The 27,946-nt window shown below is 44.0% G+C and overlaps 1 protein-coding gene across 2 annotated transcripts in view; it reads left to right on the top strand.

Moving 5' to 3' along the window:
* Nucleotides 1-14,518, top strand: part of SNX7 (sorting nexin 7) — a 55,769-nt gene extending 41,251 nt beyond the window's left edge. For both annotated transcript variants that reach the window (XM_081008732.1, XM_081008731.1), the window contains exons 8-9: nt 703-855; nt 13,753-14,518. In XM_081008732.1, the coding sequence (XP_080864858.1) occupies nt 703-855; nt 13,753-13,827 (228 nt within the window). In that variant the 3' untranslated portion in view covers nt 13,828-14,518. The remainder of the gene's footprint in view (nt 1-702; nt 856-13,752) is intronic.
* The last annotated feature ends 13,428 nt before the right edge of the window (nt 14,519-27,946 follow it).

The raw sequence follows: 27,946 nt of genomic DNA, 5'->3' as shown, positions 1-27,946 counted from the left end.
GCTCAGCTGTGGCACACTTTGAAAACTGGCCATGTGGCTGCCCCCTGCTCAGAGAACGTGACCCTTTTCTCTCTTCCAGTTAGCGCCACAGCCTGGAAGAGAAAGGGGAAAGTTGAGGGGCACATTAAGGGAAGAATGATGGCTACTGAAGGTTTGAATTACACTCCAGGGGGGAAAAAATAATTACCAGTAAAGCAGAGGCACCAAAGACTCTTTATTTTTTCCTTGTGCTTTTGGTACTTAGCATGAAAAGTGGCACTTCCTCTTTTAGTGGGACAGGATATTTGGTCCTGCCTTTTTGTTTAGCTGTGTTTTTATCTCTCTTTCCTCCTGCACTGCTGTGTTCTTAGGTTTTTATTATTTTTGGGTATAAGTTGCTTTGTGTTACCTGGAACAAAGCTAACTCATTATACCACAGCTACGAGTGACATGAAATTCATTCATGAATGCAATAGGCAAGCAGTTCTTCAGGGAAACTTGTCAGCTACCACTGACCTTCCAAAGAACCCGAGTTTGCTGGAAAATAGGTTGGGTTTTTAAAAATTGCAGCCAAGAGGAAAGGTCTCTTGCCTGCATCTGCATTCTAGAAACGCAACAAAGACCTTGCTTTGATGCTAACAAAGTTTCCATTACTGAGTTCTTGATTGGAATTTCACCCTCTGTTACTTAGTCTGATTTTGTTTGTTTGTTTGCTTGGTCTAGCTATCAGAAGAGATTGGAAAACTTGAAGATAAAGTAGAGTGTGCCAATAATGCTCTGAAAGCTGACTGGGATAGATGGAAAGAAAGTATGCGTCTTGATATGAAACTGGCTTTTGGCGATGTTGCAGAAAATAATATCCACTATTATGAACAGGTAAGTGCACTTTTAGAAAAGCATTGTGGGATTGTTTGCTTTCTCTGTACAGTTCGCTAAGAAAAGAAACCATTTGTAATGCAGCTTTATATTCCAACATAGGCCTTTCAGCTAGCTGCTGTGAGCTTGAACTGCTTCTGAGTTGACGGTCAACAGAGGGCAGTCTTGTTTTACAAAGTGCAAGGATGGAAGGATATATTTATCTTGCTTCAAGAGAGCTGCAAGCGTTTAAGACAGGAAAACTTTGCCTTCCAGGGCTGTGTAGAAGAAGACGGCAAGATCTGAATAGTAGATCCATCACTGAGCGCTTTAGTTGATTAATCAGTAGGCCAAATTTAAATTGGTGTGGCTGAGATGGAAATTAGTGTCAGCTTCAAGGTAGAGCTGCCACCTCTTTTATTGGACTTGTTCCTATTCCTTAAACAGCAACCCAGCATGAAGAGATCAAGCAAATTAAGCTATAATAAATAATAATAATAATAATACATTTTATTTATACCCCGCCCTCCCCAGCCAAGGCCAGGCTCAGGGCGGCTAACAACCAATAATAAAAACAAGTTGAATAAATACAACTTAAAAACAAGATTAAAATGCAACATTAAAACATTGAAATGCAGCCTCATCACAGGAGGAGAAAGGAAAAAAGAAAAAGGGGGAGGGAATCAAATTGACTCCAAGCCAAAGGCCCAGTGGAACAACTCTGTCTTACAGGCCCTGCGGAAAGAAATCAGATCCTGCAGAGCCCTGGTCTCATGGGACAGAGCGTTCCACCAGTCCAGAGCCAGTGTTGAAAAAGCCCTGGCTCTGGCTGAGGCTAATCTAACTTCCTTAGGGCCCAGGACCTCTAGGGTGTTGCTTTTTATGGACCTTGAGGAGCTCCGTGGGGCATACCGGGAGAGGCGGTCCCGTCGGTACAAGGGTCCTATCTCTTATCTCCATACAATAAAAAAAAGTTTTGCCTGTTAAACTTCTGAATGTCAAGCTGTTGTTAAAGACACTGGGGTAGGGCAAGAGGGGGGAGACTAATAGAGGGTGACACTTGTTTTATTTTCTTAAAGCCATTGGCTGCATTCGCACATCACACTAAACTATGGTTCTGCGTGACATATATGAGCAGGGACAAGTTGCAGGAAGCCTCGAACTCGGATGCTCCTCATCTCCCCTCTCTTCTTCCCATGCAGCCAAGAGGAGGAGTGTGAAAACCTTTGCTTCCACTTTTAGTTGACTAAAGTTTGCTGTGCCATTTGCTCCTGGAATTATGGTTCACCTTAGGTATGAATTAGTTTTAACAAGCCAGCTTCAGTTTGGAGTAGGCTTGTTGCAAACTGACCAGATGTTTACATTAGCCACAATTTGTCATACCAGGCAACACGGCAAACTAGATTAACCAAAAGTGAAATTAAAAGCTTCCAACCAGCCATACACGAGGAGAGAGGAGCATGAAAGCTCAAGGCTTGTTGCAGCTTGTCTCTGCTCTTGCAGGTCACAGTAAACCGTGGTTTAGTGTGATGGTCAGATGTGACCACTGCAATAAGGAGTATATCATAAAAGATATCTAACTATGAATGTCTTACATGGATGTCTTCTGTTTGCTGCAAAATGCTAAGGACCTGATCCACAGGAAACCTTAATGTGGTACCCCCTTGCCATCTAAGAGCTTTTTGCAGAAATAAGTAAGTTTAACTAGTTTTCTTTGTGAATAAAACCAATTGAATGGAGCCTTTGAACAAATGAAATTACCATACAAGGCACAGCTCTTTTTTTCTCCCCCTTAACAACCTTGAAAAGGAGCCGTGCTATATTTTCTGACTGAGAGCACCGTATTAATTAGTTCCTTTAAAAAGATAGAGAGAGTCTCTATACCTTGTTGTATTCTAATATGGGTTTTCCCTAATATGAATGGCTTTCATCTGACCTCTCAGTGCTGAATTTACAAATGCTTTCAACATAATGTAATTAGAAAGAGAGAGCTCTTGATTATCAGGTCTGTTTAAATTTGTCTAAGAGAGGCACAGGGCATTGGCAATCTGCTCCTATAAATCAAGATCAAAACACTTCCTCGTATCTGAAGCTTTGCTGCTTCTTGACATTTCCTTAGCTTCCTCCTATCCACTCATGACTTTTGGATTTTCCTATCAGAGATGCATGCCCCAAAGCTAGTCATACAAATGTTGTGCTCTAAAATTATTAGACTGTTCACAGACTGGTCTTGAGGCAGTTTGGGTTTTTCGTAGGAGGAAAAAAGGATCTGCAACCCAAACATATGCATTTGCTTTTGAGTATCTCTGTGAATTCTTACAGTGGCCTCCTTACAATGCCCACCATTGCACCAACTCTCCAGTATTATTACGATGCAGTGCCAGTGCACAGCTCTCAAGATATTTGAAGGTGGCTAACCTGTGGTTCTCCAGATGTTGTTATATGGCAGCTCCCATCACCACCAACCATTGGCCATGCTGGCTGGAGCTAATGGGAGCTGGAGTCCCAACAACATCTGCTCTAACCCATCCCCAGCATTTATATGCTGGTGCAACTGCTCAGAACTGGGCTATCAGACTGATAACATGAGAAGGAGCTAAGGCATATTAATTCCCTCTCCCTTCCTCAGCTGATCTGCATGGATGTGCAAGGAAGGGGCATGTGTGTGTGTGTGTGTGTGTGTGTGTGCATATATATGGTATGCATGAGACTCTGGGCCACACCCACTGCTCAGGCCAAAAAGAGGTTCTCCAGTCTTGCCTTTAAAAGGTTTGTCACATTAGACATGCCAGGAAAGATTGTCAGACTTTGGGGCCTCAGGGAACTGTCTTCAAACAGAGGAGAGAATGCTACACGCCTTGACATTTTTCTTTGGCTTAGATCAAAATCCAAGCTGGAAGGGAATTTCTGGCTTCCCCACCATCTCCTGCTTTCAACGGGTCACCTATACTCCCACAGAATCTCGTCAGGGTGACAAAAAAGTAGGGGGGAAATCTCTCTTTTGCTTTTCTTCCAGGTTGCCAGTGATGCTAGAGGAAGGGAAGATGAAAAGCGTGTGCCCGGGCAGCAGTGGGGTGCTGGCAAGGGGAAAGAGCAACGCTTTTCCGAGATAGTTTAGGAATGACTGGGGAAATTTATTTGTGATTTCACCATTTCCAGGAAACTTTGGAGGGCTCCTGCACCAATCTGAGGAGAGCCTCAGCAGGCTTGCCCATCTCTGCGTCTCACAGACGTGCTCTCTCCGTAACCCTCCATCAACCTTCTCATGTATACCATAATTTATTGTGCCCTTTGTGTAGATGGGGAGCTGAGCCTTGCCTACAGAAACCTAGTGACCTCTTAGGTAGACTGAGATTTGAACCAGTGATTTCTTGACTCAGGGTTCATTCTCCTAGCCACTATGTTGCACTTCCATTTACCTGCTGGTATCAAATGCATGCAAAAATCATGGCATGTATTCTGGGTGATGATACTCCCCCCCCCCTTTTATTACATTTTCATTATTAAATTTATATCCTGCCCTTCCTCTCAAAGGAGTCTAGGGTGGCAAACACACCAGTGAAAAAACAAATGCTATTTAAAGCATTTAAATGCAATTAAAAGTATCCAAAGAACATTTAAGAGCAATAAGCATAGTAAAACATTAAACAGATTTTTTTTTAAAGGGTGTCTTTGGCACAGACCCCCTGAGATGTTCAAAGAGGTTGCAATGGCCCCTTTGCTTTGTGTTTAGTTCCTTTTATTGCCTTGGATTCCATTGTATCACACAAGTATTTCTAAAACGTTGTTTCCCCTTTGTTAAGTCTGGGGTAAAGATGTGACCTCAGAGTTGTTCCACATGCTTTCTTAGGTACGTTTGCCTGAGGATTTTTGCTGTCAGTCTGTCGAGCCCCATTTAGCTAGTATGGAAGAATACGTCTCATCCACCTTAAGCCAGATTAATGCTGTCACTGTATGAAGTACTTCAACAACAGAGCGTACCTGCAAACTGATCTGCACAGAGCGAAATGGCTTACAATGAGTTGCAGGGCTTTGTTGACACTGTAGCAGTCCTGTCTGAAACACTGGAGAGTGTGGACAATACTAAGTTGGAAGGAGCAATGATTTGATAAAAGTCAGCCTCCTATGCATAACTATTGATACCTAAGCTTTTTTTTTTGCCATGTAGTGGAATTCTATTCTGGGTGCCTAAAGCTGGTCTAGCAATGCAGAATGCTATCAACATTTTGTTGGACTGTGTAGCGAATACCCCACTGGTTTCAACTAGCACTATCAAGCAATAAGATTTTTTTTAATGATTAGCAGTACAACCCCAGAAACGCGGATAGCGCTATGGGTTAAACCACAGAGCCTAGGACTTGCCGATCAGAAGGTCGGCAGTTCGAATCCCCGTGATGGGGTGAGCTCCCGTTGCTTGGTCCCAGCTTCTGCCAACCTAGCAGTTCGAAAGCACATCAAAGTGCAAGTAGATAAATAGGTACCGCTCTGGCGGGAAGGTAAACGGTGTTTCCGTGCGCTGCTCTGGTTCACCAGAAGTGGCTTAGTCATGCTGGCCACATGACCCGGAAGCTGTATGCCGGCTCCCTCGGCCAATAAAGCGAGATGAGCGCCGCAACCCCAGAGTCGGTCACAACTGGACCTAATGGTCAGGGGTCCCTTTACCTTTACTAGCAGTACAACCCAGGCTTCCGCTTCCCCCGCCGGAAATCACTGAAACTCAGTTCTGACACCTCTCAGGTGGACACCATTGCACCCCAGTGATCAGGGATGATAGGAACTGTAGTCCTAAAACAGCTGGGGACACAAGTTTGGGGAAACGGTGTGCTGGCCCTTCTCACATTGCCAACAATCCTGTTTGTGTCTGAGTTAGGAGCATGATTCTCCACTTAGACCGTTAGCATTGTGGACATTTCCCTTTGCAAAGATTGAAAACATGCAGACTGACTTTATATATATTTGCAGAAGAAGCCAGCTGCTGATCAGGGTCAATTGCACCCATCCGGAGCCAATCTAGAATTTGCCCCTCTGGCTCAGTGAAAAAGGCAGCTAGGCCACAGACTGGTTTGTGACACAGCAGCAACCTGTATGTACCAATGAATGAGCCATCGCAGGCAGAACTTCAGTATCCTCGCAAAGCACAATGCCTTTCATTGTAATCAGTCAGATATTCAGCTGCCAGTTGCCAAGTGTGGAGTAATCATACAATGAGAAATCAAATGCTGTGCCTGCATCCCTCAGAGGCTGTGTAGCAGGTGTCTTTTAAATGTGTGTGCGTGTGCGTGACACACACACAAATCCCACACCGTGGTGGGTATTATAAAAAAAACAACATGGATGCACAAGTGCAGCCTGCTTGACAATCAAAAGAACAGCACGCTGTTCACAAACCAGCAGGTAACCACCACTATTGTGTTTGTACTGTCACATATCAGCAGGGCTTCCCCTGCGACAAGAACAGATGAGTTTTCTGCTGTTCTCCATAGCGCTCCATATCTATAATGTTTAATTCATCATTTTGGGGGGAGATAGCTTCATTAGCCATTGCAGCATCTTGCTGGAAGGGGTGTACGTCCAGAAAAACGTGTCAAGCAGTTTTAAGTCGAGATGAAATCAGTAGCACTCAAAAGCAAGGCTTACCTGTATATACTACTCATTTCATGGAGAGATGATAGCCTGGGATGAGTGTTGTAGAATGAGGAGTTTGCACAGGAGAGAGTACACAGCCCTGGGGGTTGTTGGCATTTGTCAGTCTCAAAAAAACAACAGAGGGAGCCTCTGGGGGTGAAGTCAGACTGTTGCGTTAGCAGCACTGAAGTGACCTCCCTAGGGTGTGGGGCCAGAAGTGTGTATGGAGGTCCCAGGCTGCCCAGATGACAAGACTCCCTCTTAGCCTCACTGATATGGTCCAAAAGAAATGAGAGCATTACTTTTGGCACCAGCTTGGCTGCAAGAGTTGCCAAAGGAGGCGTACAAGGAGCCATTTAACCATATTAGGAGCTCCACTCTGGATTTGTGTAGGGTTTACTCCTTAGCCCCTTCTTCTCTCACAAGACAGTAGAGGTTAGGACCAGAGTTTTCCTTCACCTAGAGGAGCTCCCTTCCCATGTTGATGAGCCCCTTCTGCCCCTCACCTCCCTCTACAGCACATGCAGAACCTGCCTTTTTGACCACTGGGCCCACCATTGGTCTCGCCCACCCAACCTGCCAGAGCCTGTCTTCACACGGAGGGGAAGTCCCTAACTCACTGAGGTTTTGAGACCCCATTGGCTACCCTCACCAGCCTGTGTATGGGGTGTTAAAGGAGGGGTAGTTTCTCTGGTGGTTTCTTCATGCTGCTTCTGAGATAGTTTGTCCACCTTTGGTGTCAACCCTGCACTCAGCTCTCACCAGTGGCTCCTAGAAGCTGTCAGCATGTGATGGCAGCCACACCCCATGAATCATAGAATCATAGAATCATAGAATCATAGAGTTGGAAGAGACCACAAGGGCCATCGAGTCCAACCCCCTGCCAAGCAGGAAACACCATCAGAGCACTCCTGACATATGGTTGTCAAGCCTCTGCTTAAAGACCTCCAAAGAAGGAGACTCCACCACACTCCTTGGCAGCAAATTCCACTGTCGAACAGCTCTTACTGTCAGGAAGTTCTTCCTAATGTTTAGGTGGAATCTTCTTTCTTGTAGTTTGGATCCATTGCTCCGTGTCCGCTTCTCTGGAGCAGCAGAAAACAACCTTTCTCCCTCCTCTATGTGACATCCTTTTATATATTTGAACATGGCTATCATATCACCCCTTAACCTCCTCTTCTCCAGGCTAAACATGCCCAGCTCTCTTAGCCGTTCCTCATAAGGCATTGTTTCCAGGCCTTTGACCATTTTGGTTGCCCTCCTCTGGACACGTTCTAGTTTGTCAATGTCCTTCTTGAACTGTGGTGCCCAGAACTGGACACAGTACTCCAGGTGAGGTCTGACCAGAGCAGAATACAGTGGCACTATTACTTCCCTTGATCTAGATGCTATACTCCTATTGATGCAGCCCAGAATTGCATTGGCTTTTTTAGCTGCTGCGTCACACTGTTGGCTCATGTCAAGTTTGTGGTCAACCAAGACTCCTAGATCCTTTTCACGTGTACTGCTCTCAAGCCAGGTGTCCCCCATCTTGTATTTGTGCCTCTCATTTTTTTTGACCAAGTGCAATACTTTACATTTCTCCCTGTTAAAATTCATCTTGTTTGTTTTGGCCCAGTTCTCTAATCTGTCAAGGTCGTTTTGAAGTGTGATCCTGTCCTCTGGGGTGTTAGCCACCCCTCCCAATTTGGTGTCATCTGCAAATTTGATCAGGATGCCCTTGAGTCCATCATCCAAGTCGTTGATAAAGATGTTGAATAAGACCGGGCCCAAGACAGAACCCTGTGGCACCCCACTAGTCACTCTTCTCCAGGATGAAGAGGAACCATTGATGAGCACCCTTTGGGTTCGGTCAGTCAGCCAGTTACAAATCCACTGAGTGGTAGCATAGTCAAGACCACATTTTACCAGCTTCTTTACAAGAATATCATGAGGCACCTTGTCAAATGCCTTGCTGAAATCAAGGTAGGCTACATCCACTGCGTTCCCTTCATCTACCAGGCTTGTAATTCTGTCAAAAAACGAGATCAGGTTAGTCTGACATGGCTTATTTTTCAGAAATCCATGCTGACTATTGGTGATCACAGCATTCCTTTCTAGGTGCTCACAGACTGTTTGCTTAATGATCTGCTCCAGAATCTTCCCTGGTATTGATGAATGGAACAGCTCTCCCGGTATGACCCGCAGAGGACCTTAAGGTCCATAAAAAGCAACACCCTAGAGGACCCGGGCCCTAAGGAAGTCATATTAGCCTCAACCAGAGCCAGGGCCTTTTCAACACTGGCTCCAGCCTGGTGGAACGCTCTGTCTCATGAGACCAGGGCCCTGCAGGATCTGATTTCTTTCCGCAGGGCCTGTAAGACAGAGTTGTTCCACCTGGCCTTTGGCTTGGAATCAACCTGATCCCCTCCCCCTCTTTCCTTTTTCCTTCTGTGATGAAACTCCTATTTGGGGACTTCCCTGGCTTTTTTCTGGCCCATGTAGAACCAGTCTGGATAGTTGGCCTTGGTGAAGATTTGACGTTTTCATCCCCCAAAAGTTTTTGATTTGAGTTTCTACAGAAATGAGGCTGCATTTTAATGTTGTATTTTAATCTTGTTTTTAAGTTGTATTTTAATCAATTGTTTTATACTTGGTGTTAGCTGCCCTGAGCCCGCTCTTAGCTGGGGAAGGCGGGGTATAAATAAAAATAATTATTATTATTATTATTATTATTATTATTATTATTATTATTAGGGGTGGGGTAGCAATGACTTTAGAAGTAATACCCAATGGAGGATTTGTTCTTCTGGTTCCTTCTGATTTTTAAACAGTGCCCCCTATCTACTGCAGCTCTGTTTTAGAGTCCCCATACTTCACCTTGCACATGGCAGAAATCGGATTCAACCCAATTGTTTTTTAAAATAAAAGGTTTATAACCTGCCCTTCATCCGAGTGGCCTACACAGGGTTATCCCACTTCCTCTTCACAGCAACCCTGTGAGGAATGTTAGGCTGAATAAAAGTGACTGGTACCTGTTGAGTCTTCACAGCTGAGCAGAGATTCTCATCAAGCTCTCCTTGCAAGGTTCTAAACTGCCAGCACCACACAAAATAGATCAGGACAGTGGGGGGGGGGAGGCAGGGAGAGCATGACTTCAAGAAGAAAATATGCAGGGGCAGTTTCGTGGTGGTGGCCACCATATGTAATCATGTGAGTACAGGGGAATCCTTGCATACATGGATGTTCTGTTCCGGGTCGCCATGTGTGACAGCGGGACACATGCAAGTCAGTTGCAGCCTGCTCCACTCCTGCCCTGTCTCCTTCCAGCACCAAAACCAGCGCACACACATCAGCAGTCGTGTGTGGGCTGATCGCAAGCGAGTGGGGAGGCCCCTGTATATGCAGGAGGTAGTAGCCACATCCATTTTTCCTTGGCTATAAGGTAAAGTAAAGGTAAAGGACTCCTAGACGGTTAAGTCCAGTCAAAGCTGACTATGGGGTTGTAACACTCACCTCACTTTCAGCTGACGTTTGTGCACAGACAGCTTTCCGGGTCATCTGGCCAGCATGAATAAACCGCTTCTGGTGCAACAGGACACTGTGGCGGAAACCAGAGTGCACGGAAACGCCATTTAGCTTCCCGCCACAGCAGTACCTATTTATCTACTTGCGCTGGTGTGCTTTCAAACTGCTGGGTTGACAGAAGCTGGGACAGGGCAGCAGGACTCCATCATGGGGATTTGAACCACTGACCTTCCGATCGGCAAGCCCAAGAGGCTCAGTGGTTTAGACCACAGCGCCACCCGCTTCCCTTGGCTATATCCACCGCTGGCATGTAGGCCCTAAAGGGTTGGACAAGAAGGACTGCATCCCTCAGGCAGAGTAAAGTTCTACACCCTTCCCTTAGAGTTAAGACAACCTACAGTATAATGGGCATATAATCCTTAACTGTTCAAGGGTCACAGTTTAAGGAATTCTCAGAGGCAGACATTGTCTCCTTGTTTATTATATCTGCTAAGTCAGGATTGTGAAACTGCCAGCTCTCAATGACCACAGGGCGGAAGCGCTGGGCAGAAACTTCCAAGCCAGGGAGACAGGTGATCAGGAGGTACTATCCAATGTCTCCAGCAATATACAATAGATAGATAGATAGATAGATAGATAGATAGATAAGGTAAAGGTAAAGGGACCCCTGACCATTAGGTCCAGTCGTGGCCGACTCTGGAGTTGCGGCGCTCATCTCGCTTTACTGGCCGAGGGAGCCGGCGTACAGCTTCCGGGTCATGTGGCCAGCATGACTAAGCCGCTTCTGGCGAACCAGAGCAGCGCACGGAAACGCCGTTTACCTTCCCGCCGGAGTGGTACCTATTTATCTACTTGCACTTTGATGTGCTTTCAAACTGCTAGGTTGGCAGGAGCAGGGACTGAGCAACGGGAGCTCACCCTGTCGTGGGGATTCGAACCACCGACCTTCTGATTGGCAAGTCCTAGGCTCTGTGGTTTAACCCACAACGCCACTCGTGTCCCTAGATAGATAGGTAGGTATCCAGCAATATATGGAACCATTGCAGGAATCAGGTGCACCATTGTAAGAACAAGCAATACCAAGGATGAACACCATGTAGACATCAGCTTAAGTATGAAGCAGAATTGGTTCGAAGAAGCACATTAAAATGGCTCTCATTTATAACTGACAAAGCAAGACATTTTAAAATTAAAATCACAGTGACTCGTCTTTGAAGCAACAGTGTAGCGCTGCCTTTCAACACAAAGATTTAGAGCCTCTTTTACTTACATAAGTTATTCAATTTTTAAAGCTTATCCACATTTATGTAACCAAATGTGTGTTCCAAAATTCAGATCCTTCTGTGGCTTATTTTGTTGTCGGAGATCAGAGCTCTGCTCCAGCTGACAAGATATATAATTAACCATACGAATACAAAAGTAGGTCTCTGTGCCTCAGGCTCTCCAGGCCTTTTCTTCTGCAAAAACATCAGCTGCAAAAGTGACATTACTTTTGAGGCATTCATTTGAGCTACTCTGAAATTATTCCATTCCGCTCCCTTAGCACAGAGCGGGGAGGTGGTTGATTCCAGATAAAGGACCTTTAGCACAAACTCACCAAAGGAGTGTAAAATGTTAAGACGGAGTTTAATTTTAACGTGTGGGATTGGATTTGTAATTTACGGATCTAATTACTCATAAAACTGTTCTGGGTCACAGGGAAAGGATAACGACCACAAAATGAAAGAAGCTTGCCTGGAATGACATATTACATGGGAATATCATTGCAAGTTACAACATATAAACCAGAACATCAGCTATAGGGGGAAACCCAGAAAGTGTTTTAATTTTGCATGCAGCTGTGCCTAAAGATCATTAGCAACTGCAATAATTACACCATAATCCTGTCTGGTGCATCAGCAAGTTCTATGAAGTATTTACAAATGTGAAGTAATTTCTGATCCAGTGCAGTGCATTTTCGCTCCATTCTGTTATCTGGAGAGCAGTAAAGTGTTCCCTTAGCCAGTGTTACATGACAACATTGCAGCCCTTTCCACAGTTGTGGCTACTGTAAAATTGATCCACAGTCTGTCTTTACAGTCAGATAGACTGGAGGCTGTGGTCCAACTGGGACCTCTGCTATATGCATGGAAGATCACACTGTTGTATATTTCTTAGTTGCTGCCACCTCTGTTTCTGTATTCAGAATCATTAGCACAGAATCATTGCCCACAGGGGGTGGGCAGACAGGGCAATCTACTTAGCAATACCTTGAACTCCTGTACAGTGGAACCTCGGTTGTCAAACGTAATCCATTCCGGAAGACGGTTCAACTTCCAAAACGTTCGACAACCGAGGCACAATTGCCGGTCGGCAAATTTCTTTTTAAAAATGGAGAAATGTGCCTCAGAAGCTGTTTGACTTCTGAGGCACGTTCAAAAATGGAAGTATTCACTTCCGGGTTGTCGGCATTTGGGTTCCAAATTGTTCGGCTTCCGAAGCGTTCAACAACCGAGGTTCCACTGTATTCACAACCACCGGGGCTAGGAACCAACTTGGTCTTTAATTTAGAAACAGTTTCATGAGAAGCTGAACTCTGCACCTTGTACTGTTGGATAAATTTAAAAGTGGTTCCTACACTGGAGGCATACCTCCCATAATCCCAAAAGAAAGCGATGCCAGCTTCAAGTGAAAGCAATTCTTCTTATTAGACGCATGATTTCTGCTCACCACTCAAAGGATCACAGCAATCTTAGCCGTTGTAACCCAACATCATTATCCTGAACCAATCAAAATTATTTAGATCTTCAGATCAGCCCTTATCATAATACCATGTGGATTACATAGAATCATTTTCAGTGCTATTTTTCTAGAAATAATGGCGCTGGAACTCGCCATGAGCATCTTCCTTGTTCTCTTACAATGGCAATGTCTCCCATCTGAGAGGTGCCGGAACTGAATTCCAGCTGAAAAAAAGCCCTGATCATTTTTCAACGGCCTTCTTTGACTAATTTCCCTGCTTACTAAATATCCCCCAGTATCTTCTTTCAAAACAATTCAAGATTAATAGCAATTTCCATGCCTAGCCGATTCTCTTTTTCGTGCACACAATTGATGCTCAAAGATTCAAACAAGAAAGCCCGCAGTTTAGCACTGAATCAGAACAAACAGCAATAGGATTTCCCATGAGTTGCTGTTTCTTCTGATTTAGCACTAGAGAGCGGATTTTCTGGGTAAAGGCAGAGGGAAAGGGCAAAACCGCTCAGATCTGTGTCTAGAAAGCACGGGACAGGCGCAAAACTGCTTGAACCCATGCTTTCTAGGCACAAGGCAAGCAGATCTGTGAATGAGCCTGTGTGCTTCATGACTAAAGAGCAATGTGTAAAAGTTGTAAATAAATAAGGGGTAGGCCTCTGTGCTTTTGAGAGGAAGGCAAGCTGACTTTTTTATATCCTTTGCCTAAAGAGCTGCCATCCATAGAGCCAGTATTCGTTGACCTCTTATTGTAGTGTGATCAAGACTGTAATAATCAGTGCAGACCTTTTCAAGTTAAAAGTACCTAAAATAAGCAGCCAGTTACCAGGAATCGATTTGCTGAACACGGGCAAAGCAGCTACTTGTCAGAATAAGCTATGGCCCTGCTCATCACTCCTTGTGGTTTTTAAATGGACATAAAATGTTGCTCTCCTTAGGAAAATTAATGGGTCCTAACATTTCACCCTACTGCTTGTTTTATATTACACGCTCATCAAGACATTTGAACAGGTTTGCATGACTTCAATTTAATTTCCCCCCTCTTGTTTTAAGTGCCTTGCTACCTGGGAGTCCTTCTTGACATCTCAAACAGACATTTGCTTGGAAGAACCTGAAGATCGGCATTGACTTCCGCCAGCAAGGACCTGTTCCTTAATCTTCTTCCGAAATATGTCTAGCCAAAGAAGTTCTCTGCCTATGAGATCAAATCCATTTTTCCATAGAACTGTTAAGATTCTGTAACATGTAGAAAACAAACCTATTGAAGTCTCAGGTATTCTACAGTCCTGGACTATATTTTGAATCATGGTATATATCTATAGAGGAGGTGAGGGTAGTGTTTTGGATGTATTGCTAAACCATGGTTAATGTTATGAGGATGAGATCTTGGAAGACATTGGAAGGTTTTGATCAACCACATTATGCCATAACCCTAAACTAAGGTTTGTTAAAAGCATCGTTTCGTTATTAAACCACGGTTTGAAGATGGTCTGTTTCAGCTAACCATAGTTAAGATTCACCACGGTTTGTTGGGTTTGGATGATAAGCCGCAGTTAATCAAAAATGGAACAAAAATGCCCAAACTCTCCCTCATGGCTGTGCTGGAGGAAGGAGAATGCAAGCCTTATAACCCTTATAACACCAAATCATGGTTTAGCACTGGATCCAAACTGAGTCAGAGTGAGAGCGAGATCTGCTTTTATTTTTACCAGTTTTGTGCATTTATCTGGTTTTTCTTTTTAAATACCCTGTAATTTGGATATAAAATATTTTAAATATGTAAAAATAGCTCCATTTTAATAAATAAAAATTAAGAGGATTTTCTCTCTCTCTTTAGGCTCATTGGTGCAGCCTGTTTAACTGGCTTTGAGTATTTATAAAACTTCAGAACAATCGCTGAATGAAATCTTATCTTGGTAAATGTATTGCAGCCAAGCTTTCACTAGATGGAATGCGGATGCCGCTAACGGCAGATTCAACACCAATTAGTCTAACGTGTCTGACACCAGGAATTTTTTATTTTTATTTTTAGATTGTCAGACTACTCTGTGTGTGTGTGTTTGCACGCTCACACGCAGAAACAAATGATGTTATTCTATATTAATCAATATAAACAAGGCTCGTACACTTTCATTATTGCTAGATCAGCCAATTAAAGTGGTGATTAATTGATGGTAAATTTTAATTTGCACAGAAGCTTCTCTCCCGGTGGGTTGGAACCGCAACACTAGCTTAGCTCAGTTGGTAAAGCATGAGACTCTGTATCTCATTGATTTGAGCCCCATATTGGACAAAGCTTCCTGCCTTTCAGGGGGTTGGACTAGATGACCCTGGTAGCCCCCTCACACCTCTTCCTCCCACATGCTGCCGGGATGCTAGACATTGTGGCTCTAGCCCACTAGGCAAGCCGCTTCTGAATCTGCAAGTTAAGAACACACTCTTTCCCTTTTTTAAAAGGGGGGGGGGGGGCTGTTTTCCTATTGTGTTGCACAAATCAGGGAGGTGATGGACGATGGTAGTTTTCTAAGAGCAGGTGGCCATTTTTGTTGATTACATCATAGCACATTTTACATTTGCTTTAATCCTCCCACTAGTGAGGTTTCCCTTTCGTGTTACATTTTTAAAATTCGTACTTCTGCTTTCCTTATCCAGCCAAGCTGTAAATTATGGAAGGAAGAATCTCACAAGTAGCCCATAAACACAAAGCTCCTTTACATCACAATATTGTCCATTCTATGATCTTCCTTCTTCTAATACTCTTATGTTAAGTATGCCAAACACTTCTTGTTTCAATAATTCATTTATAGTTTTACTATATGGAGGCATCAAAATGCCACTAACCTTCCCCCTCCCTACATATTATGTGGTTATATACTTTATATTACTTTTCAGGAGGAATCTTTCTGGCAATTTATCACCCATTGAGCCCCATCTCAGGGGATTCATTTCTTTAAGTATTCTTGGTTGTCAACATTTGTTTTCCCTCAGGCCACAGCTCATGCATCCCAAGTGCTCTGTTAAAATCTCAGCCGCCTACTTATTTGACTGGAAATGTCCTTATGCTTTACCTGTTTTCTTTAGATGACTGCAGGTGAACAGTTTTAATTATGTTTATTTTTATTTAAATGAGGAAGAAGCAAAAGGACGTCTGCAATCTTTCCTGGAAGCAGGCCTCACTGAACAAAGTGGAACTTACTTCTGTGTAGGGATGGGAAATAAGTTTGATTTTTTTTCATTTAAAGGCAAATTTGCACTTTCTGAAACAATACGCAGATTGGAAACACAATCCTTTTAAAGTCACACTTGCCTGAAATTTGCAGTGCAGTTCTCCAGCCTAGTAATTCGTAGAAAATAAAAATAAAATGCATATTGTAGGATAAAGTGTGCATAAAAATGCAGGTATTGCATACAAAAATGCCTTATGTTAGGGGATATACAAGTATTAGTAGAAGCTTTCCCAAATTGTGGATAGTGAGCAATATTGCACACAAACCTGTATATTAGGAGAAATTTTCGGGAGGACTTTAAAAACAAGGTATCCCGTTATTGATGTGGAAATGTGGAGAACTGATTTGAGAATGGAAAAATAAGAAATTGCAAGAGCCCCACTCTTATTTCTGTGTAAACATGCATAGAAATGTACAGTCAAGGCTACAAGATGGGATGGTTCCAAATGTGCCATTGGTATTATATGCACAGCTGGAATGATCATAATTATGCCTGAAACACAAGGAATAAACACAAGCTATGTAGCTACCAGAAAAGTTTGAATAATATACTCTGGCCTTTTATCAACACATTTTTAAACTGCCTATTGTGGGATGAAGGAAAACCACAGAGAGAAAAAAGACGCTGAAACGTGGTCTGGTTCTTCAAGTGGGAAAAATACAGGATGTTGCATATACAGTGGTACCTCAGGTTAAGAACTTAATTTGTTCCGGAGATCCGTTCTTAACCTGAAACTGTTCTTAACCTGAGGTACCACTTTAGCTAATAGGGCCTCCCGCTGCTGCCGCACCACCGCCATGCGATTTCTGTTCTCATCCTGAAGCAAAGTTATTAACCTGAGGTACTATTTTTGGGTTAGTGGAGCCTGTAACCTGAAGTGTCTGTAACCCGAGGTACCACTGTATGTCACTTCCAATACCCTCACTCCTAAAAAAAGAGGCCTTGCTGGGGGGGGGGGGGGAGAGAGACAGCACTTGTATCTTTTCTTTCTTTCTTTCTTTCTTTCTTTCTTTCTTTCTTTCGACACCCTTCATTTTGGAGGTAGTTATTTTTATTTTCTCATAGTAGAAAGTGAAAAACATTTCTGTTATAAAATGGCTACACAATTTCTCAAAAAAAAAAAAAAAGGAAGATACTGGTCTAGGAAACACAGATAAGACAATAGTGGGAAATAAAATGTAAAGTTGCCACAATTTGGAACTTTAGATGTTGCACTCACATATTGCTTTCGGGCTTCTGATTGGCCACTGGGAAAGCAGAATGCTGGACTAGATGAGACATTGGCCTGATCCTGCAAGTTCATCTTATGTCTATATGAAGATGCTTCCGACTAGTGTGGAAGTACTTGCTGAAGTACTTCCACAAAACACAGCTGTAATTGGATGGTGCATATTGCACAGCTCATTACTATAAAAACACGAAAACAGGACATTTCCCCCCTCTCTCCCTTGAAACCCAAGGCATGCCAACACTCAGTTGCAGAAGAAGCTGAGACACAGATGGGAATGTTTGGCTGTGATCATTCCACCTCCACACACTTTTTTAAAAAAAAAAGATATAAAATGCCAAAAGCATATTCTAGTGAAATTCCATTACAATAAGGTAGAGCTTGCCAACATTTTGGGGACAGTGAGCCCATTTGGAATCAAGAAAGTGCCATGGGTGCCAGCCACAAAATGGCGACTGCGTAGTTGTGGCATGACACAAAATGGTTGCCTTGGGGTGTGGCTTCCATGGGGCTGTAACTTAACACAGAATATCGACACATTGAAAAGTACAGGGAAAGAAAATGGTACGGGAACGCCCCCTCGTCAATGGGGGAGAGGCACCTGCATTCGCCACCATCACATTCTAGAAGCTTCCAGAACAGAAGGTAAGGTAGGTGTCCAATCCTGGTATCCAATGAAATGTGAGCATGTTTACAGGTATGTTCACTTGAGGCAAAGCATGCAGGACTCACCCGATCTTTCACCTTCTTCTATTTGCTTAAAGGTTTTCTATCTCTGCTGTGAAGTTTTTATCTGCATTTGTGCATTATTAAAACTCCCTAAAAACAAAAAAAGTAATTTTGATGTGACTGTGTACATGATTGCATAAAGAACTGCAAACCTTGAAATGTGAGTTGGTGCATGGCAGTGGGGGCAGTGCTGAAAAAGGAAGGAATTGTCTAAAATTAGTCTTGGATCCTAAGGTAAATGAAATAAGTTCTCAGAAAGTTCCTTCCCCTCTGCTTGTATCGTCTGGGAGTCACCCACTCCAAAGCTTCTGGAGATTCCCCCAGCTAACATGGTCAGTGGTCAAGAACAGGGGTCAGAAAACTTTTTCAGCAGGGGGCCGGTCCACTGTCCCTCAGAGCTTGTGGGGGGCCAGACTATATTTTGGCAGAAAAAATGAATGAATTCCTATGCCCCACAAATAACCCAGAGATGCATTTTAAATAAAAAGACACATTCTACTCATGTAAAGAGGGACGCAGGTGGCGCTGTGGGTTAAACCACAGAGCGTAGGACTTGCTGATCAGAAGGTCGGCGGTTCGAATCCCGTTGTTCAGTCCCTGCTCCTGCCAACCTAGCAGTTCGAAAGCACCTCAAAGTGGCGGGAAGGTAAACGGCGTTTCCGTGCGCTGCTCTGGTTCTCCAGAAGCGGCTTAGTCATGCTGGCCACATGACCCGGAAGTTGTATGCCGGCTCCCTTGGCCAGTAAAGCGAGATGAGCACCACAACCCCAGAGTTGGCCACGACTGGACCTAATGGTCAGGGGTCCCTTTACCTTTACCTTTACTCATGTAAAAACATGCTGATTCCCAGACCGTCCATGGGCCAGATTTATAAGGCAGTTGGGCCGGATCCGGCCCCTGGGCCTTAGTTTGCCTACCCATGGTCAAGATTGATGGGAAAGTGTAGTCCAGCAACATTTGGAGCAACATCTCCACTCCTGAAGCAGCTAGTGTTGCTTGTATGAAGCCCTGTATCACTTCCTTACCTCCTTGTGAAGCACGTGAAAATATCGTGGTTCCCACTTAGGGTGGAATAAGGACCAGACAGACACAGCTTTTGGAGAAAAAGAAGGTGAGGTTTTATTGCTGAGCAATAAGGACCCAGTTGGAATCTTTTCCAAAAGACTGGGACCCCGAAGCATACAAATCCTGAGGTTTTTATACCTGAGCAAATCACAGATCATGAGACAATCATGAGACAGTCACGAACGCCAGCGAATAACCAATTAGCGCGCTTCTTGCCATGCTCCCGGTTCCTGGCCATGCGCAGAGTTCACTCCCTAACTTCTGCTTTCCATTGTCTGCACAATGATGCACAGTCTGACCTTTTCCCTAGTTCTGACAGAACGGGGAAATGAGACTCAGGGAGGGAATCTCCTGGCCTTACCTCCCCCTATGCATTCTGCCTCATGTAGGGAGTTTTTGTGGTTTGGCCCTTCCTGTTTTGTGGACCATTTTAGCCTGCATCTGAGGGGGAGTTTGTACCAGTGTCTTCTGATTCATGGCTTCCCTTTTCCTTTAGGGGTACAAGGATGTTTCTAGGTGAAAGGTCGGTTCTGGACTTGCGGTTCCAAGCAGTTTGCAGTTAGCTTAGGCAAAAGCTTTCTTGATTCAAAATGGATTATAAAAATCACTGTAAGCCCTGTTATGTGTGAGCATATATGAATATATTGATTACTGATAACTGATTATATGAATAGCATAAGGGTAGCATAAGGGTGGCCCCCCGTTTTTTGCTTTATTTGAAGGCCGGATCTGCTGCCCTTTTGGATCCTGCCACCTGAGGCACTCACCACACCTTGCCTCATGGGTGAGCCAGCCCTGTGTGCTAGGTATGGGTATCAGCTAGGTGTTTGAATCCTTTCAGTGTGGGTTTCACTGGCAATCACCCAAGATGAGGGAACAGACAGTGTTTCTTTGAGGAAAAATGAAAACTAATTCACAGCACACAGAAACTGCACAGGTAATTGATGTGATATCATTTTCCCAAACTGATCACAGCTTTCTTTGTTCCAAAGATTTCGGCAAACAGCAGTGCTTTGAAGGGCTCAGAAGGAAGGGAGCTCGAGCGATGAGCTTGTTACCATGTATTTTGGGGAATTGCTCCATGGAAACATATAAGAGGCATAGTGATTCTCTGGCCTTGCTGGTTCTGACACCCACACCACAAACCCACACGATCCCACTTCCTTCCTTTCCCTTTGTCACTCGCTGGGCCTGGGACCAGAACTGAGCCCTAGCTGCTAAACCATCTGTCTATATTTGTTAGTGATGCTTCTGGAGAGGAGGAAAGGAGAGGGGGAGCCGTGGGAGATAAACAGTTGTTTGTTTTTAAAATGTTCCTTTGTGCATATGCTTTGCAATTCCAGGGTTTACAAAGTACAAAAGGAACAAGTTGGCTAAAGGTTAGCAGATCAATATAAATGCAAAACACCTTCTGCATTGGCCGAATCTTCAGCTTGAAGAAGTCAGAAATCACAGGATTGTGTGTGTGTTTTCTTTCTAAATGATCATATCCTAAAGGTGCAACGATATTTACTGCATCTGAAGAAATGCGTTTGAAGACAGCTTAAATAAATAAATACTTAATGCAAATATTCCATTTAGGAGCCTTTCATTTAAAAATCAGTATTTGCTTCCCAGTTGGATTTGTATTTGTCAAGCTCTCTTACCACTTAATCATCTGAATCCTTTTTGTTTGAATTACTTCATATAAGGATATTGTGTCTCTCGTTCTATTTTGTCTTGCGATGCAAAGGTTGCTATGGGAATTCTCCTGTTCCATTCCCTCAGGGAGCTGGAGCTTGCAGTTTGCACCAGATGATGAAAATGATTGGTTTGTACAACCAGCTTAGTACTATGACCTTCCAGCATGTGCTGAAACCAGGAGAGACATGCGTCCCTGCAATTTACAGCTCAAGTTCTTTAAACCCGTCCTTTTCAATATTGATCTAACATCCGGCAGTGGTAGATTTGTTGAAAGATATGTAGATTTTCAACAGTCTTGTGTGTTTGGCTCGGAGGCAACATGGATTTGAGCTGCACACGCAATTAGTTCTTCTCCGCAATCTTATAATGAGGGGACTGTGTCACCAGAAGCCCCACCAGGGCAAGGGTACAAAAGAACGCCTCCGAGCTAAAATGTCAAGAGCTGTGTGATGCTTTTGACTTCTCTGCAACTTGGAAGTCATCGCTTCTGCAGATGGGAACCAAAGGAGGGTAAAGGAATAGTTTGCACATTTCACAAAAGTCCAAAAACAAGCATTCTATTTAATACATGGATCCTCTGACTACGGCTGGGGGTAAGTTCACACAAGTGGGACCAGTGACAACATTCAGGTAGGTTGTTCTGTTGGCCTGACACAGTCGAAATATATATAAAAGACAAAAAAATTGTCCAGTAGCACCTTTGTTGTTGTTGTTGTTTAGTCGTGTCCGACTCTTCATAACCCCGTGGACCAGAGCACACCAGGCACTCCAGTCTTCCACTGCCTCCCGCAGTTTGCTCAAACTCATGCTGGTAGCTTCGAGAACACTGTCCAACCATCTCGTCCTCTGTCATCCCCTTCTCCTTGTGCCCTCCATTTTTCCCAACATCAGGGTCTTTTCCCGGGAGTCTTCTCTTCTCATGAGGTGGCCAAAGTATTTGAGTCTCAGCTTCAGGATCTGTCCTTCCAGTGAGCACTCAGGGCTGATTTCCTTAAGAATGGAGAGGTTTGATCTTCTTGCAGTCCATGGGACTCTCAAGAGTCTCCTCCAGCACCATAATTCAAAAGCATCAATTCTTTGGCGATCAGCCTTCTTTATGGTCCAGCTCTCACTTCCATACATCACTACTGGGAAAACCATAGCTTTAACTATACGGACCTTTGTTGGCAAGGTGATGTCACTGCTTATTAAGATGCTGTCTAGGTTTGTCATTGCTTTTCTCCCAAGAAGCAGGTGTCTTTTAATTTCGTGGCTGCTGTCACCATCTGCATGGAGCCCAAAAAAGTAAAATCTCACTGCCTCTGTTTCTTCCCCTTCTAATTGCCAGGAGGTGATGGGACCAATGGCATGCAATTCGTGTGCATGCAGGTATCTGAAGAAATGCACACGAAAGCCTATAGCAAGAACAAACTTAGATGGTCTCTACGGTGCTACTGGGCAATTTTTTTATTTTTTAATATATTTTGGTGACAACATGTCGCCCTACAGAATGTTCCTGTTCAGTGTCCCAGCCACAAAAACCACAGGCCAAGTCAATGCGACCCATAAAGAATCTAAGAAACACTGTGTGTTCTTGGCAGAAAAGCAAACAACATGTAGTATTTGCTTCCAGTATTTGTTCGCAACATTTATAGACCCCTTTTCAACATCAAGGGTCACAAAGCAGTTTACAAAATAGTCACTAAAAACACCCACACATCAGAATAATGTGGCATTTGAAGCAAAAACCACAGGGGAGAATATAACATTCCATCAATAGGCACAACACAAGTTACTCTTTTTGTCCATTATAAACAAGAGCCGTTTTAATGTAGTGCTTCAAACCACTGCAGTTTCATACTGTCTACATGATTCTTACAATGACACAACAGATTATTGCAGTGTTTCCACATATTGTGGGATTTTTCCGAATTTGTTTTTTTAAATACTGGTCAACACCGATCAGAACAATTATTGTTCAATAGCACCTCCGTATTGTATGAGACATCAATTCTGGATATACCTGGGAAACGACGAGAAAAAAAATGATTGATGTAAAAAAATTGAGATCAGATTGTCAGCTGCTAGTTTCATTCCATAGCTTGGTGACGGCAGTGCAAAAAGCTTTTCTTCTTCTTAAAATGAATATTCCAGCACCGTAGCAACATGCACAGAAAGGGAGCAGCAGTTTCTTAATTATAGGGCAGACGGACAGCCACAAATGCAAGTTCTATAGCTAGATGGTCCCTTGGGGAAGATGCAATCAACTCACACGGGGGTGTTTTCTTGTTTTTGTTTTCTGAATGACATTTTAGACTGTGATCTTGTAAACCGACTTAAAACTTCCAGTTTATAAAGAAGGCCAAATTCCTATAATTAGGATGATGATCTCAACTCCCTCTCTCCCTCCACCCACCCCAGCAAGTCAATCCGGAAGGAAGAGGTAGAAGTTACGAACGGCAGTTTCAATTCTGACCTCCAACTGGATAAAAAAGGGGCAGGGGGAATTTGAGCAATTTTAAAGTCTGCCAGGAGAGACTTATTAAACCCCAACATCTAAATGCTGGCAGTGAGAAATGAAATGAAAATGACATTTCTGAATGGATACTGAATTTCTCAGCATGCAATGTGAGCATCAAATCCAAACTTAGATTGGCTGGTGGGTTTTTTTCCCCCTTTCCCTTTTCCATTTGGTGAAGTTTCCCCTTTCAGTGCTGCTGAATGACTGTTCTGGATCCTACAGACAGCACAGCTCTCTTGGGGATTCGCTTGACATGTTGCGCGGCTGTTAGCTTGATGAAGCGTAGACAGGACAGGGCTGCAAAATGACTGCTATTTCCCATCTCTTCCTAAGCCTCTTCCACTGTCATTGGCTGCTGCTACATAACAGTTTTGTTGAGCGCGGCATTGTGTAATAGCAAAGACGCGGTTCATTTATTGTTCCATGTCCCAGGTTTGACAGTTCGTTGGCAGGCCTGGAAACTTTTTCTGCACAGAGCCTCCTAGCAAATGACGGGAGCCTAGTATCTGCTCAGTCAGGTGGTAAACCTGCATCTGGAATGTTCCAGACTGGTGCTCCCTGCAAATAGAAAACCAGCTTATCAGGGAGAAGGATTTCCCTTGATATCTGTATTTCTGTATGCAGGGTTTTGCATGTCGAGGTCCCCAAGCCACCCCTCAAAATAATTCACAATTCACACATAATTTTTGTTTAAGGTTTTTGGCATAATTTTGGCCACAACTTTATTAAAATACATAATCTGTGAGTGGTTGCTTAGGCATTGGTTAAGACTATCTGTCCCCCCGCCTGGGACAGAACTATCTTCTGAACTCCCTCGGAAGCCAGTGAAGGGAAAACAATATTGGGGAGCAATGGAGCTGAGTCACAGGCCCTCACCGCTCATCCAACCTGCTCCCCAGGGCTTGCTGGCCCTGGTCCCGTTTCAGGGATTGGACGAAATCATGGCAAGCCCCTGGATTCCTTTAACGTAATTCCCTTCCACACCACCGTTGGAGGGGCAGGCCCAGCCTATCCTCACCCCTCCTCCAACCAATTTTTATAACCAATGCCTAACCGCAACCTTACAAGTTGTGACGAATTGCTAAGTAGTAGGCAAAAACCAAATGGCACCAGCCAATCAGCCAAATGGACAAAATTCCTACTAGGCCCCTGCCCCAAAGGCAGACGACCCCATGACAGGCATAGCAAGGTCAACTGGAACTCAGGGCGGGCGGGCAGGTGATCCGATGCACTCAGTGAAAGAGAAAGCAAAAGCTGAGTGCCCCAATATTTAAAACCTTTGGTCCCACCCACCACATTGCAACATGCAATTTTCCCCAGCAACCCGGCCATCCAGTCGTTGCCCCAGGCCAGCTCACTTTTACCTGCCTGGCAACAGAGGGTTGGCTTGGCAGACCCCACCGCAACACGTGCTCTCATTTCAGGGAGAACACGCTTTATCCAATGCATCATTGCCTTCCAAAATGCAATGATTTAACTCTATCAGTATTTGATCTTTTAAATGATTTTCCCCTATGTTCTTTTTTTAAAAAATAATTTTTATTAACCGGCCAATCAAATCAAATTAAATCACATCACATAAATTCCGAATTACAAAGCCGAATTTTAAATTTTGTTGGGGGGAGCCATATTTCAAGATCCGAAGGGGGATTCTGATCATCTTCTTGCTACTGCGTTAATGTCCAAATCAGTCCAAACAGAGTTCATAATTCTATCCAGTCTTATCTTGCTGTTTCCACATCACATCTTGTTTATATATTTTCTCTTTTTTCTTTATGATCTCTTCTGATAGTCTCCTTAAGCCGATAAACACCAATAATAATAATAATCCTGTGTGAATTTTCCGTTCTTCCATTCCTCAAATCGAGATGGTTTCCATATATCATCGCCTTCATAGATAACATCGCTCTTTCCATCTTGCAAAACTGTCGCTCTTAAGTCCCTCTGAGGAGTTTCACCCACAATATATAAACAGCTCTATTTCTCTCTTTCTCCTCCCAGACTCAAGACCTCCGACAGAACTTCCCAATATGGCGACGGCATTTTTAACTGCGTCATTCCCAAGCTCTTATACATTCCTCGCTCTTCTTAAAACATGCTTTGGTTCGAAAGTTTATCTCCACACAGCCTTAAATCCACAGCTTAAGTCCTTAAAACGGCATTTCTGACTCGTGACTCGTGAGGGGGATTCTTGTTAATCACATAAGAAAAGAAAGGAAAGTTTTTTTCCCCCTCCCACATCAGTCATTTGCCATACCGTGTCCTGGCGTATCTTCTCATGTTTTATTCTTGTCTTGTTTTATCAGAGATCTCTTCTATAGCAGTCTTTACTCCCCCTTCTTCCTTGAAATATGTGCATTCCTTCATCCAAATTGTTTTCTTTTGAAGTTCTTGCAGCTAGTGGCGCGAATCAGGGACGGCGTCCAGGAGCCCCGGAATCCCACAGGAGGGCTTTGTGCCTAGTGCCCCCATCCCCACAAGTTCAGGGGTGGTATAGGGCACAGCAGGCAAGGGCAGTCCCCCCACCGTCCTGGGGGGGGTTAGGGAGGCTAATTACTCCCATCACAGCCTCCAAATTACCTCGTGTGGGTCGGAGAGATGTTATTGTCAGCCATCTTCCGATGCGCCCCCTAGTGGCCCCCCGATGTTTTTCCCTATGTTCTTAGCAGTTCTTTTTAATCTCCAAGGTCAGTGTGGAGAAAAAGGCAGGGCATTATTATTATTATTAATAATAATAATAATAATAATAATATTTCAGGGGCAAATGCACTCAAGCTACATTCACATGGAAGTTTTTTTCGTATACTCTAACTGAAATTTTCCACATTATATTTGTGCTTTCACGCAACATAAAAGCCACTTCTGGAAATCTAGTAGAGTCTAGCGCACGTTAGTGTAATGTCACAACTTTGGGGGTGACGTACCAGCATATAATTCTCTCCTGCCATTTTCATAGGTGAATCATGGGGAAACAGAAGCACACATGTGCAGAAAGGGTGGGGAAGTAGCGACGTTGTCCAATGATGTTCATTGTTGTTCCATATGGCACTCACTGGTATGAATGACCTTTAGCAGACATGCTAGTTTGTCAGTCAAAAGGCCTTAGTTCCACAGTGCAACAGGTACAGCAGTGTGAAAGGGACATGAGAAAATGGGACACCGCAATCAGGAAAAGTAGCACAATATTTCCCACACCTGAATGCACCCCATACTCAGACAATATTTGAAGACTTATCTGTGCAGCAAATATATGGACAAAATTCTGCAAAAACAAGATTTGTAAGATCAGCTCTACTTTCCCTTCTCGCAAGCTCCCAGTTTTCTTAAGGAAAAAGGGAAGGTGTATCTGTAACTAGTAAAACTGAAATCATCAAGAATACAGTTTCAGACAGGCTGTGAATGTATTACGTAACACCAGGTAATGCTTGATCTCCCCTCTAACTTGGTTTCACACATTCACCCTCCATCATAAGGGATCCTTGCCTAATCTGAACTATGTTTTGTGTAACATTTCAAGCACTGGACGGGCAGATTTCAATTTAGTTTCCTATTAAAAGGCTAATGACATGGTGCTCCCACTTTCCCAATTTAGCTCATAAATGAATGCTAAGTGGTTTGATTGCTGCCTAACTCAGCCATGACTGATCTGGGAAAAGAAAAGGCGGACACTTAACAGTCAGTTTTCTTTAGAGAAGTATAGCCTGGCCAATGCTAGCAATTATGCTTTCAGAGTGCCCTGATAAAATGTTCATTTTCTTTTTTGATTTTAAAAATGTGTTGCTATTTTCAGAGCTTTAGCATCAGGTTTTAGCCTCTCCTTAATAAATTAAAAGAGGTAGGCTGCCCAACTTTCGACAGAGTCTTCTCTTAGAGTTTTGGTCCCTGTATTAAACTAGAGATGGCAGCAAATTCATCTGAAACCAATTGTTCCAACATCTATAGATACTTTAGAAAGGTGGGAGAAACCAGCTGGGGAACCCCCAAGGTAAGAAGGCTCAGAGCCTGGAGATAGCTGGTGGGACAACAATGAGTGGTCAAAAGGAGAAAACGTTGACAAGGAGGTATCAGAAGCTGAAGAGGTAACAGGGCTTAATGAGCAGGGAGATTCTGTGGCAGAGAGAAGTTTAAAATCAGAGGCAGAGGCTGGAGTGTGGGATGAGGGAGGCCAAGAGGCAGAGTTGAGTCGGGCTGGTTAAGATAAGGTTACCAGATTTTTTTCAATGAATCCTGGGACACTTTAAATAAATAAATAAATACTACACATTCGGGATGTTACTGCTGCAGCGATGGTAGTGGCAGAGGGGCAGCCACCACCTTGACCTCAACGGCCATGTTTCCCCTTCCTCCGAGGCATCTATCTCCTTTCTCCACGAGCCTGGGCAGCCCCTGAGTTGTTGGTTCTTCAGTGGTGGTGGTGGGGAAGCGGTGCGCAGTGGGTCAGGCATGGAAGGCAGAGAAGGAGGGCCGAGAGCAGCGGCGGTGAGGCCATTGGAGCATTCCCAATCCCATTCCTACTTGCGTGCAAGCAGGAGGGGGCAGGGATCCCTCAGCTGGGAAGGGAGGTCCCTGCCCTGCTCCTGCTTGCATGCAAGTAGGAGTTGGGAGGCTGCTCCGATAAGCAGCATGAAGCCTCCCTTCACAGCTTAGTTGCTGGGGTCAGGGAAGGTGGAGACAGCCTGGAAGCTGCATCTTAGAGCCCCTGCACCACCATCATATGGGGACTTCTGAGCAGCTCCTGAAGCCAGCCAGAGCCAACTGCTCCGGGCTGCTGAGACTGCCACTGCTGCATTTCCTGGGGACATTAGATGAAATCC

This window comes from Podarcis pityusensis (assembly GCF_964106645.2).
Source record: "Podarcis pityusensis genome assembly, chromosome: 6".
Taxonomy (NCBI): domain Eukaryota; kingdom Metazoa; phylum Chordata; class Lepidosauria; order Squamata; family Lacertidae; genus Podarcis; species Podarcis pityusensis.
This window is presented reverse-complemented; position numbering and strand designations above follow the sequence as displayed.